General features: G+C 38.0%; 1 protein-coding gene across 5 annotated transcripts in view; it reads right to left on the bottom strand.

The window, feature by feature from the left end:
* The window catches only part of GRM3 (glutamate metabotropic receptor 3), a 438,101-nt gene that overhangs the window by 141,165 nt on the left and 278,658 nt on the right, over positions 1 to 18,278 (bottom strand). For all 5 annotated transcript variants that reach the window (XM_073652341.1, XM_073652342.1, XM_073652343.1 and 2 more), the window contains one exon: positions 4,252 to 5,101. In XM_073652341.1, the coding sequence (XP_073508442.1) occupies positions 4,252 to 5,101 (850 nt within the window). The remainder of the gene's footprint in view (positions 1 to 4,251; positions 5,102 to 18,278) is intronic.

Below are 18,278 nucleotides of genomic sequence, written 5' to 3'. Positions count from 1 at the left end.
GGGAATGCATATCTCTGTTTCCAAGGCTTTACGCACTGCTATTTGTAACAACTCCAATAAATCACAAAATAAATACATTCCATGGGACAATGTATTTTCCAATAGTCTACCAGCTGATAACATCATGCTAATTATTCATGGTACACTGTTAATTTAATGAACTATCTAGGTCAGAGTTTCACAATGAGAGAGCAGTGAAAAATAGCCATATTGCATTAGACACTATATTACCAGCAAAGACCCTTTTATTATAATCTGCCTTTGTTTTAGCTCCAGGCTGCTAACTACAGATGATGACTGTGAACTACTGAGACCAATTTCTAGGAATATGCCTGTCCTATAATATGATTTTATTGGAAATATTGTATCTCCAGATCTGGACAGTCTGTGAAAAATAGTGTCATCAGGGGCCTTTCCATGATTTTCATGTTAAAGAAAGAAATAAGCCTATAAAGGCCTGTCTGTGACGGCTGAATAATCTGTATGCTTCACAATGTACATGCGAAACAGGCAGGTACCTTATATCCATGAACAAATAAATAGGTAGGCAATTTTGCCTTTAGAACATGCCCCTTTAATTCCATTTAATGTGACAAGAGTGATTTTATTTTTGATTGTCTGGAAAAAAAAAATTCTTGGATGCTTTTGAAGACTGTGTGATAATTTACATACAATAATATCAGCAAATTCTGCAGAGGTAACAACACCTCATCATCTTGTCCTCTTTCTGATGGTGTCCCTCAAGGCTTTGCCTTGGGACTTTAACTTTTCTCCATTTATACTTTTGGCACAAGACGCCTTTTATTATGACAATCCGATTTACCTCAATAGCCCAGTTGGTGCACCTCTACAACCCAGAATTACAAAGTGTTTATCAGATACTGTATATTCTTTCACTTCTCTTTTTTTTTTAAAGTTCAACATGGAGAAGACGGAATGTATTACCTTTCTATTCTCTCATGTAGCCATATCATCAGACCTATCAATCACTATTAAGAGCACCACACTCTTCTCAGTCTCAGGAATCTGCTAAATCTGACTCAACCCTGCCTTTCCAACATCACATCCAAGCCCTTAGCACCTCCTTTTGCCTCCAACTTGCAAACAGTTCTAAAATCAATCTTTTCTCAAGTTTGAGATAGTACTGTTATGAAAGTAACATACACTCACTCACTGGTAACGGAAAAAGGGAAGACCTACTACAGGGAAAAGTCACACCCACACCCAATTGGTCACTGTACAGTATAGAAAGACCCTAGCTGCACAACTCAGAAACACCACCTCAGACCTGGCTTCCTAAAAGGCAATCGAGGGGTTTCTCGTACCTCCTGAAGAACCAGAGGTGAAATTGCAACACACTGCCAACAAGAGGAAAGGAAAGTGTGCAGGAAGATACAAAAATCCAGGGTGAGAAAATTAAAACACGTGCATATAGGGTAGAGATGGAAAGCTAAGGAGAGCCAAAAGTAAATGGGACAAGTATAACCTCTCAGAAACGTAAAGAGGTGAAAGGAAAAGGAATTGGGATGGAAAACAAATAGACTCAGTGCAGGAATTCAACTGGTGTTCACTATGCCAGGTAAACTCCCTTAGCTGAAGGGCTGGAACTCCTAAACCCAGGTCCATCTAGAGGTATAGCCAGCAAGGAAGTGCAGTGAAGGACGAACATAGAAAACCCAACCCAGAAGGTGATAGGGCAGATCAAAACAGAAAAATGGAAAACACCTGGACAGGAACAAATACAATTGGAACTATTAGCATTTGCACAGGGAAGAAAAGGCAATAGCTCAGCAGACAGGGGAACCAACCACGCAACAACAGGTCAACGGATCGAATCCCCAAACTGAGGTACAACAAGCACATATGCTACTGCATGCCTATTCATCTCCTGTCTAGACTACTGCAACCTCCTTTTCTGTGGCCTCCCATAGAGCACTATTTTTCTCATCAACCCAACTTTCAACTCTGCTGCCTACCAGTCCCTTTACTAACTACCCATTGAATACAAAATTCAAGTTCAAATACTAGCAATGATTTAGAAGGATGTCCATAACATGTACTATATCCTTCAAACATTTCTGACTTAATCTCTCGTTACTTCCCTACATGTAATCTCTAGTCCTCAGAAGTCATCAATCTTTGCCCTCCTTTGGCCTGCAGTTCTTAAAACCAATCTTTTCTCAACTTTGAGATAGCATATAAGCTACTGAATGCTTCTTTATCTCCTGCCTAGACTATTGCAACCTCCTTTACTGTGACCTCAAATAGAACACAATTTTGCTCCTCAACCTAATTGTCAACTCTGTTGCCTATCAGTACCTTTAATGACTACCTATTACATACAGATTTAAGTTCAAATACTAGCAATGATTTAGAAGGCTGTCCATAACATGTACTGTATCGTCCAAATATTTCTGACTTAACCTCTCTTTACCTTCCTACATGTAATCTCTTGTCCTCAGAAGACCTCCATCTTTGCCTTCTTTTTGTTTGTTTTTCACATAACTATCTCCATGATTTATCCCTTTAAAACTTTCAAAAACAACAGTAAAACCTTCTCTTCAGAAAGGTTTACAACCTAAAATAACCCTACTGACACTACACTGCCTCATCACCAGTTTATTTTATTAAACCTATGACAGGAAGAATACAATCCAAAAAACGCCAAGGAGTGCAATGCAGCACAACCCAAATAAAAGTAAAAAACACTATGCTAAGAAAAAGATTTACCTGGGAATTAATAATAAATTACACATATTGGGTTCAACAATGGAATATGTATTAGGTATAAGGACACCACATGACAAAAATAAAAAATAAATTAATAAAAAACATATAAGACAATTTAAAACACCCAAAATAAAACAAGGAGGAGGCAAGGAGACATCAGAAGCATGTATGAATAAGTGCAAAGTGCTAGATTGGGGATCAACCTGTATGATTAATGTATAACTATATAGAGCTATGTATAACTCAGCAATATATGCATGAACATGAAGTGGTGCCCACAAGAATAATGAAATTAGGCACGAAAGTGCAGACGGAGAGATTGCCAACCATGAGCCATGCAGCGTGGATACATTTCCAGCATGTCTAATGGTTGGTAATCTCTCCCTGTTTGCAATTTCATTATTCTTGTGGACACTACTTCATGTACATGCATTGCTGAATAGCACATTATCAATAATTGATTAGTTTTACGTTGAATTAAGTGTGAATACATGCACTAGTATGCAGTTTACTGTTATTTAATAACAAGCACTGTGCACTTTATATAGTTATACATTGATCATACAGGTTGATCCCCAATCTAGCGCTTTGCACTTATTCATACATGCTGCTGATGTCTCATTTCCTCCCCCTTGTTTTATTTTGGGGCTTTTAAATTGTCTTATATGTTTTTTATTCATTTTTTTTGTCATGTGGTGTCCTTATAACTAATACATATTCCATTGTTAAACCCAATGTGTGTAATTTATTATTAATTCCCAGGTAGTTATTTTTCTTCCCATCACCAGTTTCTACCTTCGTTGTTTCCTTCCTTCTTTGCTTGTAGATTGTAATCCCTCTATCCCTATATACTAGTTTGACACTCATGTCATGGTTGTTGTGCTTATTTTGTACTGTATTTTATATATTTATGTATTTTTATATACGGATGTTATGTATTGTAAATCCTGGTTGCATCATGTATAATGAGATAATGGCACTTTATAATAAAATAAAATAAAAATTATGAATATTTTGCTACAACCTGTGTAGGACCACAAAAACTTCAAAAACATCGGCAGATCAATTCAAACCTTTAGTACTCAAAAAGTTGCAGAAGTTGAAAGTCAATGCCGTAATATAAGTGAGCATAAGGTTTGTCTCAACATTAGAATCATCTCCTGGTGTTTTAATTCTTCTTGCCTGTGGTCGAAGACAATGGTTTTTCTTAAGTTCTTTACTGTTTCTTATCCTTTTATGAAGCAGTTTACATTCAAAGGAAAATGTAGGGAATTTAAATTAACATCCAAACTCTTAGCATCTAATTATGTAGAAAAACATCTGTACTCTCTGATCATTGGGTTCAAGCTTTCTAATGTTTTTATCTATCTTCTTGTTTAGAAACTGTTTCACTTCTGCCCATATTCTCAATGGCTTAACCAGATGGAAAAACAGCAATTAAAACCGATCAAAACTCATTAATTCACATAGCTTGTTTAATTAGTGCATTTTGAGTAAAATATGACTGTCCTAAAAGCTTACCTGTAAAGTTAACTTTCAGCAAATAATCCTTGTAGAGCTGCTTACCATCTACAGTTTTCATGGCATCACAGAGTTGGGAAGTATTTGAGCAAAGAGTCCGTTGCATTTGATGCAGGGCATGTGCCATGGCATACACTGCATTCACTACAAACATAATTTTGGATTCTTGCTCATAGTTAGAGCTGTTGATATTGAGGCGCTTGTCACATGGTTTTTCAGTTTTATTATGAAGACTACATTGAAATTTTTGTTGCCAAAAATCCTTAAACCAAGGGTTTCGATGATTGTTGCTGGGATTGAGGCTTTTAAAATACCTATCAAACTCTTTGACGGGATGTGAAGCAAGTTCTAGAGTAATTGCCCCATATGCTATATGCTCATTGCCTTTTACAATACTTTCTTGTGCACCCCACCCATCACTGGCAATCCATGTAAATGAGGCATTAAACCTGTTGGCAGCTGCTAAAAGCTCTCGGGTATCATCACTCCGCATAAAAAGAACAACAACTTTTGCATTGGGCTTTTGTAAAAGTTCTTTGATAGCACTGTCATAGGACTTTTTAATATTTGATCTCCCAACCTTTTCAGAAGTGGCAATACAAATATTTCTTAGTCGTGCTTCTTGTTCAAAGGCTTCAATTCCTGTTTCCCCATAGTCTCCTTCCGAAGCTACAGTAGACACATATGTCCAATTAAAGTAACGTAGGATTTCCGCCATTGCTTTTGCCTGATAGAAGTCTGGTGGCACTGTCCTTGCAAAGTAGTCATAACGTGACTTGTCACTGAGTTTGGCACTGGTGGAAGCATAGCTTATTTGAGGAATATGGAAGAGTCTCAGTAAATTAGCCACCTGTGAATACAAAATCAGACTTTAGGAATGATATAGGTGTTTTTTTTAGAATGTAAAGTACATTAAAGAACAATTGTTTTTTTTTAACAAAAGTTTCTTAAAGGGGTATTCCCATCTCCAAGGTCCTATCCCAATATGTAGTAGGTTTATTATTAATAATAATAATAGTAATAGAAAATACCTCAAATTAGAAATGTAGTATAGTACTTTTGATTCTCTATGTCACTTACCCAATGTGCAGGGCATTGCAGTAGCTTAGGTATCCTTGGTTATGACCACTAACAACTAATTGTCACTATATGAGGGGTTGTAACCATGGCTACCTAACTTACTACAATGCCCTGCATATGGGGTAACTACATAGTGAATCAGAAAAGCAATACTACATTTCTAATTACAGATATTTGCTAATATTTTTACTACCCCTACTACATATTGAGATAAGATCTTGGATATTGAAATACCCCTTTAAATCAAAAGTACAAGCAAATATAAGAAACCATCTAAACCTTCTATTATAAAAAATGAATCTATATTTATCAAACTTCTTTCCTTCTATATTTGCTCTCCTACATTGATCAATGTCTTTCAGTTCACTTGTCAGTCTTCAATGAGGCAGGGATATAGACAGAGTATTAACTGAATTGAGGGTTCAGATTACTGTTGCTGCCCATAATAGTCTAAGGAGAGGGGAGGCATGTTAAAGATCTCTGTTAGGAACTTGTACTTATATGTTGCATAAAGCTGGAATATAAAAGTTTTCATGAGGCCACTCTGTTGTTATAAGATAAAAAATTAATTCTGAAAATCTGAAAACTGCATTGATAAAACATTATTAACATACAATAGGGCATTTCTATATTTTCTGTGGATTTTGTCATACATTCCAACATTTGAGAAGCGACATCATGGAAACTTTAAAGACTAACAAAAAGATGTGGGTATAGCACACATTTTTTTCCTTGTGTCCCACCCTTTATAAAGGACACTCTCCCAACCCACAACATTTGAATGAAAATAAATTTCATACAAGTTCCTAGAGCACACCCCAAAATAAATACAGAACCTGCTTAAACAAATGCAAAGCACACATCAGAGCACATAAAAAAAATATATGCCCCAGTCCTGGTTCTTTATACAGATCCCAGCCTCTTATACACACATCAGTTCCCCACCCTATTTACAGACTGCAGTCCAAAGCTCAACTTTTTACAGGCCCTATAAAAATATCCTGTCTTTTTACAAAAGATCAAACATTAAAACTACCCATTTACAGATCCCAGACCAGCCACTCAGCTTTCCTTTGCTCACAGGCACAATCCATTTGGCAATGGAGGTGCTTGGGAGCAGAGGGAGCACCAAACGACTTGGGAAAAGTAAGTATTTGGTGAGGCTGAAAGATTTGATAACTCTTCTGAAAGATCTAACTTTTTTTTAAATACTGGGGAAATCTACTGAAATAACTTTCAGTGGCACTACTGTGAATACTGGAGGATAAGGGCTATATGCCGTAAAATTGTTTTCTATGTTGTGTATGGGTCTCTAATGATCGTGTGTTAGAACTCTCCTGTTAGGTTTTTTCTATCTTGCTGGTCACATGACCTTTTTTGCCTATTTAATCCTGCTCCGCCCTCCTGGCCTTGCTGGACTTCATTGTAATTTCTACTCTTAAGCTAGCCTGGTGCTTAGTTACCTTTCTCAGTCAGTTTAGCTAGGTCTTCGGACCTTTATGTTCTATGTTGTGTGTTTGTCTTTTACTGCTACAATTTCTGCTAGGAGGTGTCCAACTTTATCCCAGTCCCTAGTTCTTGTAGGGATCCCTCCCTTGCATCTATAGGTCTTCGTACAGACTAGCCGAGGACTTTAGCGAGTCTGATCGCAGGATCAGGTTCCCCGTTACATCGTAGGGATCTAGCTTAGTTCTATTGTAGGGACAGATCTCCTTTCTTTCCTTAGTGCTTGTAGCAGATCATAACATCGTGGGCTGCATGGGGAAACTTTTCACTAAAATTACCACCTACTAGCTGGTCCTGCATAGAGCATATAGAGTTCTGCCCACAGTCACTGTGTTTTCTGAAATAGTATACTGTGTGCAGAATTATTAGGCAAATGAGTATTTTGATCACATGATACTTTTAATACATGTTGTCCTACTCCAAGCTGCATAGGCTTGAGAGCCAACTACCAATTAAGTAAATCTGGTGATGTGCATCTCTGTAATGAGGAGGGGTGTTGACTAATGACAACACCCTATATAAGGTGTGCTTAATTATTAGGCAGCTTCCTTTCCTTTGGCAAAATGGGTCAGAAGAGAGATTTGACGGACTCTGAAAAGTCCAATATTGTGAGATGTCTTGCAGAGGGATGCAGCAGTCTTGAAATTTCCAAACTTTTGAAGCTTGATCACCGAACAATCAAGCGTTTCATGGCAAATAGCCAACAGGGTCGCAAGAGGCATGTTGGCCAAAAAAGGCGCAAAATAACTGCCCATAAATTGAGAAAAATCAAGCGTGAAGCTGCCAAGATGCCATTCGTCTCCAGTTTTGCCATATTTCAGAGCTGCAACGTTACTGGAGTATAAAAAAGCACAAGGTGTGCGATACTCAGGGACATGGCCAAGGTAAGGAAGGCTGAAAAACGACCGCCTTTGAACAAGAAAGATCTACAGGGAGGGAAAACAGTACACCTCTCGGAACAGTGTCTGGGAGGCTGTGGTGGCTGGTGCACGCAATGTTGATCGAAAACAGATCAAGCAACTGACAGAATCTATGGATGGAAGGCTGTTTAGTGTCATCATAAATAAAGGTGGCTATATTGATCACTAATTTTTTTTGTTTTTGTTTTTGCATGTCAGAAATGTATATTTCTACATTTTGTGCACTGATATTGGTTTACCTGGTGAAAATAAACAAGTGAGATGGGATTATATTTGGTTTTTATTAAGTTGCCTAATAATTCTGCACAGTAATAGTTACCTGCACAAACAGATATCCTCCTAAGATAGCCAAATCTAAAAAAAACCCACTCCAACTTCCAAAAATATTAAGCTTGCATATTTATGAGTCTTTTGGGTTGATTGAGAACATAGATGTTGATCAATAATGTTGATCATAGATGTTGATCTCTCCCATGGCCTGTTTATACCAAGGATGGTGACAAAGACGAGGGGGCACACTATGCGTCTGGAGGAAAGGAGGTTCCTGCACCAGCATAGAAGGGGATTCTTTATGGTCAGAGCCGTGAGACTCTGGAACTCTCTGGGAGAGGAAGTGGTGATGTCCAACTCACTTAATGAGTTCAAGAGAGGCCTGGACGCCTTTCTTGAGAACAATATAATTACATCTTATGCTTAGTGATAGTTAATTAATCCAAGGATTTAATCTGACTGCCAGATTGGAGTCGGGAAGTGAATTTTTCCTCAATGAAGTAAATTGGCCTATACTGCATGGTTTTTTTTTCCTTCCCCTGGATCAACGCTGCGGAATAGCTGCAGTGCACAAGAAATAGACTGAACTGGATGGACACTTGTCTTTTTTCGGCCTTATAAACTATGTAACTATGTAACTATGTAATAATAAAAATAATCCTCTAAAATACAACTTGCCTAATAATTCTGCACACAGTGTATTATCGCGATATAGCATGGTTTTCTGGGGTCTACAATAACGGCTGAATGTGTTGGTATCCTTGAAATTGTTCCATAAAATGAAGTATTTCTCCCAGAAAATGATTGCAATTACACATGTTTTGCTATACATATGTTTATTTCCTTTGTGAGCAATGGAACAACACAAAAAAAAAGGCAAACTGGACATAATTTCACACAAAACCCCCAAAATGGGTCAGACAAAATTGTTGGCACCTTTCCAAAATTAGGTAGACAACTTTGTTTCATGCTGGTGATGTTCGTTCAAACTCACCTGTGGCAAGTAACAGGTGTGGGAAATATGAAAATCTCACCTGAAACTAGATAAAAAGGGGAGAAGTTGATTCAATCATTGCATTGTGTGTCTGTATGTGCCACACTAAGCATGAAGAAGAAAAAGAGGAGAAGAGAACTGTCTGAGGACTTGAGAAGCAAAATTGTTGGAAAATATCAACAATCTTAAGGTTACAAGTCCATCTCCAGAGATCTTGATGTTCATTTTTCCATGGTGCACAACATAATCAAGAAGTTTACAACCCATGGCACTGTAGCTAATATCCCTGGATGTGGAAGGCAGAGAAAAATTGATGAAAGGTTGCAGCGCAGGATAGTCTGGATGGTGGATAAGCAGCCCCAATCAAGTTCCAAAGAAATTCAAGCTGTCCTGCAGGCTCATTGTGCATCAATGTCAGCGTGAACTATCCATTGCCATTTGAATGAAATGAAACGCTATGGCAAGAGACCAAGGAGGACCCCATTGCTGACACAGAAACATAGAAAAGCTAGACTGCAGTTTGGCAAAAAGTACGTGTGTAAGAAAAAATCCTTCTGGGAAAGCGTCTTATGGACAGATGGGACCAACATAGAGATTTTTGATAAAGCGTATCTGTCTACAAAAAACAGAATGAGGCCTACAAACAAAAGAATACAGTACCTACAGTCAAATATGGCGGAGGTTCAAAGATGTTTTGGGGTTGTTTTGCTGCCTCTGGCACTGGGTGCCTTGCCTATGTGCAAGGCATCATGAAATCTGGATATTACCAAAGGATTGTGGGTTGCAATGTAGTGCCCAGCGTCAGAAAGCTGGGTTTGTGTCCTAGATTATGGATCTTCCAGAAGGACAATGACCCTAAACATACTTCAAGAAGCACCCAGAAAAGGATGGAAACAAAGTGCTGGAGAGTTCTGAAGTGGCCAGCAATGAGTCCGGATCTAAATTCCATTGAACACCTGTGGAGAGATCTTAAAATGGCGGTTGGGAGAAGACACCCTTCAAATAGGAGAGACCTGGAGCAGTTTCCAAAAAAAGAGTGATCCTAAATTCCAGTTAAGTGGGGTAAGAAGCTTGTTGTTAGTTATAGGAATTGATTGATTGCAGTTATTTATTTCAAAGTGTGCGCAACCAAATTTTAAGTGGAGGGTGCAACAATTTTGTCCGGACCATTTTTGGAGTTTTGTGTGAAATTTTGTTCAATTTGCCTTTTTTTCCTCAGATTTTTTATGTTGTTCCAATACACACAAAGGAAATAAACATGTGTATAACAAAACATGTATTTGCAATAATTTTCTGGGAGAAATACTTCATTTTATACAACAATATCAAGCGTGCCAACACTTTTGCCCATGAGTGTAAATGATCTCCTCTGTTTTGTGAGCATTTAGGATAGTTTAGTTTAGAGTTGGAAAGTTGTGGTTTTGGTATAACATGTTTTAGTTTCTTTTTAAATTGTGTTTCTCCTGGTTTAGTGCCAACAATTACAAATAGTTCACATTGTTACAAGATAATATTTTTATATGCGCCGCTTTATTCACATCTATTGACCAATTGTACTGAGACCATATAAATAAATTTATTTGGATAAAATATTTAAGTCACATTTGTATTCATTGCATTTTCTCTGTTGCTTTGTGTTTTGTTCCAAAAATAAAATAGCTTTTAGCGACTGGAGGTTTATTGCTATGAATGCTGTTTATGGTAGTAAATATGCAGAACTGCAGACATATCTAACTCCACTCCCATGGTATTCCTGCACATCCAAATTTGATGAGATGTTTTATTTACCAGCAGGCCTGATATGTATCTGAAAAATGTATCCAACATCATCCTACAAAAGATCCATGCACAGTTCATAAAGTCCCTTTCACTCCCTTAAACAAAAAAATGCATAATACCTGCTCCTCTGTAGAATACATTTCTTCTTTGACAATAAATACCATTTCTTCATTATAAAGTCAATAAAAGGAAAGGATATTAAACTAGCAGTAACACCTCTTGGCTATTTTGAGAATGTTAATTGCCATTTTTTTTATTTGTGTTCCTGGATGAATGCAGACTTCTATTAACATATGCTTTGTTATTTTAATTTTTTTCCGAATTCAAAAACAACACTGGAAGTCCCCCAATGTGCATAAATAAATTGATTACAGAAATAACTTGGCTGCCATACAGTAGTGAAACGGTAATAATTTATTAAGCCATGATATGATTAAGCCAGAGGAAATGAACTTTCATTCATTTTGGCCGGTTCAGGCTTAGTTACTAGTCAAGCCAATGCAAGATAACATTTCTCCTTTCATTCAATATATGCAACATATACATTATTCTTTGTGCATTGAAAGCTAGGTCTTTCTTTTTTTCTCTTCATAGATGTTCTGCAAAGTGAAATTATATAGTTCTTTAGTCCAATGCAGACTCAAATTGTGTAAAATGTGAATTCCTGTTAACAACAGGGTATATTAATATTCAAGTGTCAGATATAGTGGCAGATCTGCAAGGTGGTAACATGTGGTGGAGATAAAGTAGCCTAACTTCCAATAATTTTAGAATAATATAGAATATAATTAAGAATATAAGTCACAGATGTACTTGCGCAGCAAAATTCTGTTTATCCTGTATGGATTCCTTATAAATAACGTCCTGTTACTTAAAGGGGGGTTATCTGGGAATTTTTTTTTTAGAATTTCCCTATGGGGCTAAGTAATTATAGGCAGGTAGTTGTTAACTACTTGCATGTGCTGACATGAGACAATCTCTCCCAGCTCAGAGAAGTCATGGACCGCTCCTGCCAGCAATTCTCCCGCTTCCTGTGACGTCACATTGACAGAGCAGTTCTTTCTCTTCCGCACTGCTCGGTCAATGGGGCATCGCTGCCTACTCATGTTGATTGACAGGTTGCTCAAACCAATGCAGCGGGGAGCTGGCTGTCAATCAACATGACGTCAAGAGAGTAGAAGAGAAGGAACTTCTGGAAGCACTGGAAATGCCAAAAGGAATGGTCCATGACTGGCCTGAGCTGGGAGAGATCATCACCGGGCAGCAACTACCTGCCAATAAGTGCTTACTTTCATAGGGAAAATAAAAAAAGGCCCTGATAACCCCTATAAGGCAGAAAGCAGCATGTAAATATGGAAAAGATAACTGGTGAAATGTAAGGACACATAATCTGGTAATAATAGAGTATTATCATAAGAGCAATACGCCTGCCAAAATTGCATCCATGTTTAGACACTATGACTGACAGTAAGAGTGTGGGTACTACAAATGATACTATTAAATAAGGATTGTTGAAATTGCTATTAAATATATGGAAATTTTATTCTGTATTAGGGGATTACCGGTCACAAGGATTTATCATCTACCCACTCAATAGGGCAAAATTGCTAGATCAGTAGAGGTATATATGCCGGGATCCCACTAATCGGCAGAAGCTAAACCCCTACTAATCTTGCACTTACCACCTTCCAGTGGATAGATGGGAATAACTCTTTAAGGCTGCGTGCCCACTATGCATTTTTCAAGCGTTTTTGCAGCGGAATTTCCGCAGCGATAACGCTTAAAAAACGCTTGGTAATACGTGCCCCATGGTCCCCAATGATAATCCGCATGTGCTGTGCACATGCTGCGGAAACTTCCGCTGCGGATTATCATTGTGGAAAAATACGTAGCATGTCCATTAATTTTGCGGACACGCAGCGTAATTGCCGCCATTGACTTGCATTGAAACGCATAATATCCGTGTCAGTACATTTGCACATGCGGATATTAAGCGTTTCGATGTGCGGATGGTACCCGGATTTGGAGAAGAGGAGAGTCTTATCCAGTCCCGGGTACCATAGAACCTGTTAAAAAAAGAATTTAAAATAAAAAACAAAGATTATACTCACCTTCCGATGGCCCTCGGTATTTTCTCCACTCCGTCTGGTCTGTTGTATGGGTTGCGGTGGTGTGAGGACATGACATGACGTCATTTAGTCATGTGACAGGTCACACGACCGCTGACGTCGGCGGTCACTTACCCTTTCACATGACTCAATGATGTCACCGCAGGTCCTTTCACACCACCACAATCCATAAAACAGACCAGACGGAGCGGAAAAAATACCGGGGGCCATCGGAAGGTAAGTGTAATCTTTATTTTTTATTTTTTAACATTCTTATTCTTTTTTTTTTAACTATTACTTGGTCACACTATATAAATCCATGCCGGTTGCATGGATTTATATTGTGTGACCAAGTTGTCAAGCACTTTTCCGAGAGCTGCTAAAATCTCTTGGAAAGCGCTTGACAACCCGCCTGCGGAAATGCATGCAAAAACGCTAGACAAACACTTCTACCTGGTGGTAAAAGCGCATGTAAAATCTGCATGCGTTTTTCCTGCCAGGGAGAAGCAGAAAAAATCTGCAGCATTTCTGCATCGTGGGCTACTATTATTTGGCACTATGTAGCACGAGCATTTAGACATTGTATGGCTCTATATAGTAACTGCATTTAGGCTTGTGTGTCATTTAGGTGTGATAATACTATTTAAAAGGGTTTTCCACAACAGTGATATTAAGGACCAATTGTTAGGTCATGAATATCAGAATCACCGAAACACAAAGTAAGATGCATAGTCACTATATAGAAATGGGGTGCTCCATAATGTATAAACTCTGTACAATAAATAGAAATAAAGGATACATTAACTATGTGCGTTTGATATGCAGGATGTGAGCTCTGGGGATTTTGCATATTGCACATGATGATTTTGTTCCTCTTGATTATGATGATTATCATTATTGTATATAACTCGTTATAGAATTGGGAGGTTCATTTCCAGCCAGTTTATATTTCATTCATTATATATGCATGTATTGCATATGTAGCGGTTATTTATTTATTTACTGATTCTTGTATGTGATAGCAGTATTGATGTAATCTATTCAGGCTTATTACACCATATACATTATATTGATGGAATATTGTTACCAAAGTACTGATGCTGCGTATGATCACATACCATGTATACATTGGGCTTTAAAATTTAGTAGTTTCTATGTGCAATACTATTACAAGCATAATTTGGGCTTGGTGCAATAGTAATAATATTTTCCCCTGGTGTACCTTATTGATCTATTATCCTATTTTGATACATTCCTGTTCTTGTGTATATTATTGTATTTCATATCTGCAATCATGGTATTGATTTTATGTTAGGTTTTAATCATGTCTAAATTGTCTTGCTTGTAAAAAAATTTGGAATATTTATTTTGGGTGTGCACATAATTAATGTATCCTTTAATTCTATTTACAATATCAGAAACACTTCTAATCCATCACGCTGCCTAGTTGCCGTTCTGGAGTATTGCAGAACAGGTCCATTCATTTGAGAAGTAGCTGTTCTTTAGTACCCGAGAATAGTCCTTGTACAACAGTTTCATTGGTGCAGTGTGAGCTAGAATCTCTGGCACGTTTAGCTTAGTAAATCGCCAGCACTGTCCTTTCCTTTCATCTAAAGAACATCATTACAGACATGCGTTCTGCTTTGGCAAAGAGATTAAGCTCTTTTTTATTAACTTAGAATTTCCTAATAGGAATTTTAAAAATAGGGTTAGTCACCAGATTCCCTCTACCCCTACTGCACTGGTCAGTATGGTGTATAGTGACTATATCTGCAATGCTGGGCTGTAACATTCTCCTTCAATCACCAAATGTTTAGTTAGGTCACCTTGTTTTTATGTGAGTTGTTTATTATGTGTCTATGTGTGTTTGAAATAGGAAAATAAGAATGTAAGCGCCACAGGAGCTTTTCTTACATATAAATAAATGATGACTGCAATTACAAAGGTAAGAAATATCTGCTCAGAAAACGGATTCTAGAAGTATGATATGCTTCAGGCACGCAAGGCATATTACTCAAACTAATAAAATTATTGTTCTTTTTTATGTTCTTAAATACATTATTATTTAAAAGTAAATAGATACAGTATGTTTTATTTTAAAATGGCACATTTATTACTGCTAAGCTAAAATAATTCCTACATAACTAGACCAAATGAGATATGTCTTGTGCTAAATACTGAAATGTAAAGGCCCAGTTACATAGGCCTATAATCAACAAATGAGTTGTTGGTCAGCCTGTAGTGGTGTCCAAAGAACACTGCAAGGCAGGATTCAAGTACGGCACAGCAGACAAGACGGCAGAAACAAAACTCTGGCTTTATTGTGTGCAAAAGGATTATATGCCGGAAAATAAGAATAACAGTATTTACAAAGATAATAATAATAACATGTATATAGGAAGATATAGCTGAAGCGAGTTACAAACTATGCCCCAGCTATGGCAAAGAAAGCTCAATACAAACAGTACACATCAAGTTTCACAAACTACTCTAAGCTAATTCTGTATCTGGCTTTTCGCTAATTGGGCCACGCTGCTACAGCGTCCTAACTGAAGAAAACTGCTTTAAACCCTAACACAGTTCACACCAGTGAGTCACTCACAATTGCGCAGATCAGACGCAGATGGCGGCCGCAGCTTCTTCCTGGTGTAACTGAGCCGAATAAATTCAATTGAGTCCTGTCTCCTGTATATTGGATCTCTTTCCTCTGCAGGCAGGCAAATCTTGCTTTACTTTCACTATTGACAAATGGCTGCCACTCTGTGTTGTCTGTTAGCTCAGGACACCAGTCTTCAGGGAAACTGTTCTTCAAAAATGGATGAGTTTCTCTACTCTATGACACAGTTCTGGCAACAAATCTTGCTAAAGTCCATACTCTTATCTTTCCAGAGATTAACAGTTTCTTTTTATAGTGTATCCTTATCAGGGAACCGGCAGGAGTCTCTCTGTTCCCTCAGACACACACAAGGTCTCTCTGCTTCCTGGTTCACCATCTCTCTCAGCACACACCAAGCAACCCAAAGGGGATGGGGAGGCGACTAGTCCAACAGCTCCCAGAGGGGATCATGGTCTCTTAAAGCCGCAGTGTCAATCAATGCTCAGCAGGGCTGACCCCCTACAAGCCCACAAATGAGTGAAAAATTGATTTTACTGTTCATGCGTGACAATAAATTATCATTTTTAGAAGTACTTTCTCCCATGTGAACAGGTGACATGCTGCCGACATAGCGATCATATTAACAATCGTTCTGTCTCAATATAATTTGTCATTTATGTAGTGGATTGACGATTATTTATGGCCCTTAAGTACTAAATTCAAAATATATTATCAAGCTCATTTGCGACAATACTTTTCTTATCAAAATTATAACATAGAGAAATATGCATAGCTGCCACAAAACTCCTTACCAGTGAAAGTCATGAGAAATTCTGACAGATTAACATTTTCTTGGATTCAAATTTAGTGCATATAATAAGGTCAGACATTATTTTTGTCCAGTTACGTAAAATAGATTTTTCACACTTTAAATGCCAGTTTATACTTTTGAGGAACTATATCCGGCAGTTATATTTTATGCTGTTTGCTTAACCTCATAAAATATTTTCCTGAAAACATCTTCAATAGATGTAAGGTTAAGAATGGAATCAGTTTAATGTGTTTAATGAGTAATATCAAAGGCCATCTATTATTCTCCAGAATAATTACTACATAAATATGTAATGTTGCTTAAAGAGATAATGAATTTGAAACACATGCAACGTTTCCATTAATTCTTAACCCAGAAAACACAAAGACCCCGATTTTAACAATATTCTTGAAGAGGGGGAGTGCTGGAGTCAGACTCAATTTATGTACTGGAGTAAGATTTCTAGCATAAGGAGCGTCACAGCTTGCCATGAATTAGACGAGCTGTGGCATCACACCCCCATAGCACCCCTGTCCTGTCCCATCTTGGCCCATTTTGTCTGAGCAGGTAAAAAATGGTGTAAAAATGCCAAAAGTTGCAACATTTTTGTGCAACTCCGCATAACGCAAACATTTTGAGACTTTTCAAAGCGATTTATTCTAGAATTCTGGTGTAATTGCTTTGATGAATCAGGGCTGTAGATAGCATTGATTATTTGGCTAAATCACATATCAATACATATGTAGAGATATGTTATCCAACAACAGTGTAGTTTACATTCTAAATGTTGGCTTGAGATAAAACAAAATGGACGGATACATCAAGACTATGCACTGTAGTATAATTTGTAATATTATAAAAAAATGACTAGATAAACCATATTATTGAAGGGGTTGGCTAACAATTAAATATTGAATTTCTCTGTTAGATCACACTAAACCTAATATGGTTTTACTTGGAATGATTTAGAAAAGCTACTCCTGTGTCTAAGTGCTAGAAAAAATAATAAAAAAAGGATTTTCCATACTTCATTCTTTTCTGCTTGTAAATATCACATTTAAAGCAGCTGGAAAAAAACCAACAGGTTTAAACTCTCAGAAGGCCAAGGACAGACGATGTTGATATATATTTTGTATCATTTTTTCATACCTTTCACATTTTTGGAATCATCTTAATTACATCTGACATAAAGGGAATGAAAGCATCTGAGTGAGTGCCTGTTATATATTTCATAATATCACATAAGTCATGAAGGCACTAAAGATTAGTAAGAAAGTGGAAACAATGTGGAAAAAATGTGCTTTGGAACATATTCACATTCCACTTTTGGGTTATAAAACTTCTCTTTACATAATCTTCAGGTTTACTGCTTGTTTGATATTTATCCCTAGAGAATCACTTAAAGGGGTTATCTGGGACTAATTCATTTTTTTTTTACTGTGTGCATAAGAACAAATAGGCAGGTAGTTGCTAACTTTCGCAGACTGCTCTTTCCTGCAATTCTGTGGCTTCTACTGATGTCACGTTGACAAAGCAGCTGCTTCTCTTCCACTCTGTTGATGTGCCAGCTGTCAATCAGCATGATGCCGACAGCTGATGCCTGGTGTAGCATCGGCGTCTCTGCCCCCTGACAGGCAGAGACGCCGTCCCCCTTACCGCCGCGCTCCTGGCCCGGCGTCTTCCGGCTCTCCTGCTGCTTCTGCTGCCGGCGCACGCAGCTCCCTGGGCACTGTGCTTAGGGCGCGTGCGCGCTCCCTCCCTCTTAAAGGGTCCGCTCGCGCCGTCCTAAGGATTCCCCGGCCAATGGCCGGAGGACTTCTCATATAAAAGGCACCTCCTCCAAAATGGAGGTGCTCGTGCAAGGTTGTAGCTCTGTGTACTAACTCTGCTTCAGCCCTCAGGTCCTGCTGCTAGTCTGACTACCAGTCCAGTCCGCCAGCCTGACTACCAGTCCAGTCAGCCA

This window comes from Phyllobates terribilis, unplaced genomic scaffold, assembly GCF_046119375.1.
Source record: "Phyllobates terribilis strain yellow unplaced genomic scaffold, ASM4611937v1 Scaffold_11__3_contigs__length_659146591, whole genome shotgun sequence".
NCBI classification, from domain to species: domain Eukaryota; kingdom Metazoa; phylum Chordata; class Amphibia; order Anura; family Dendrobatidae; genus Phyllobates; species Phyllobates terribilis.
The sequence above is the reverse complement of the archived record's forward strand: the minus strand, read 5'-3'. Positions and strand labels throughout refer to the sequence as shown.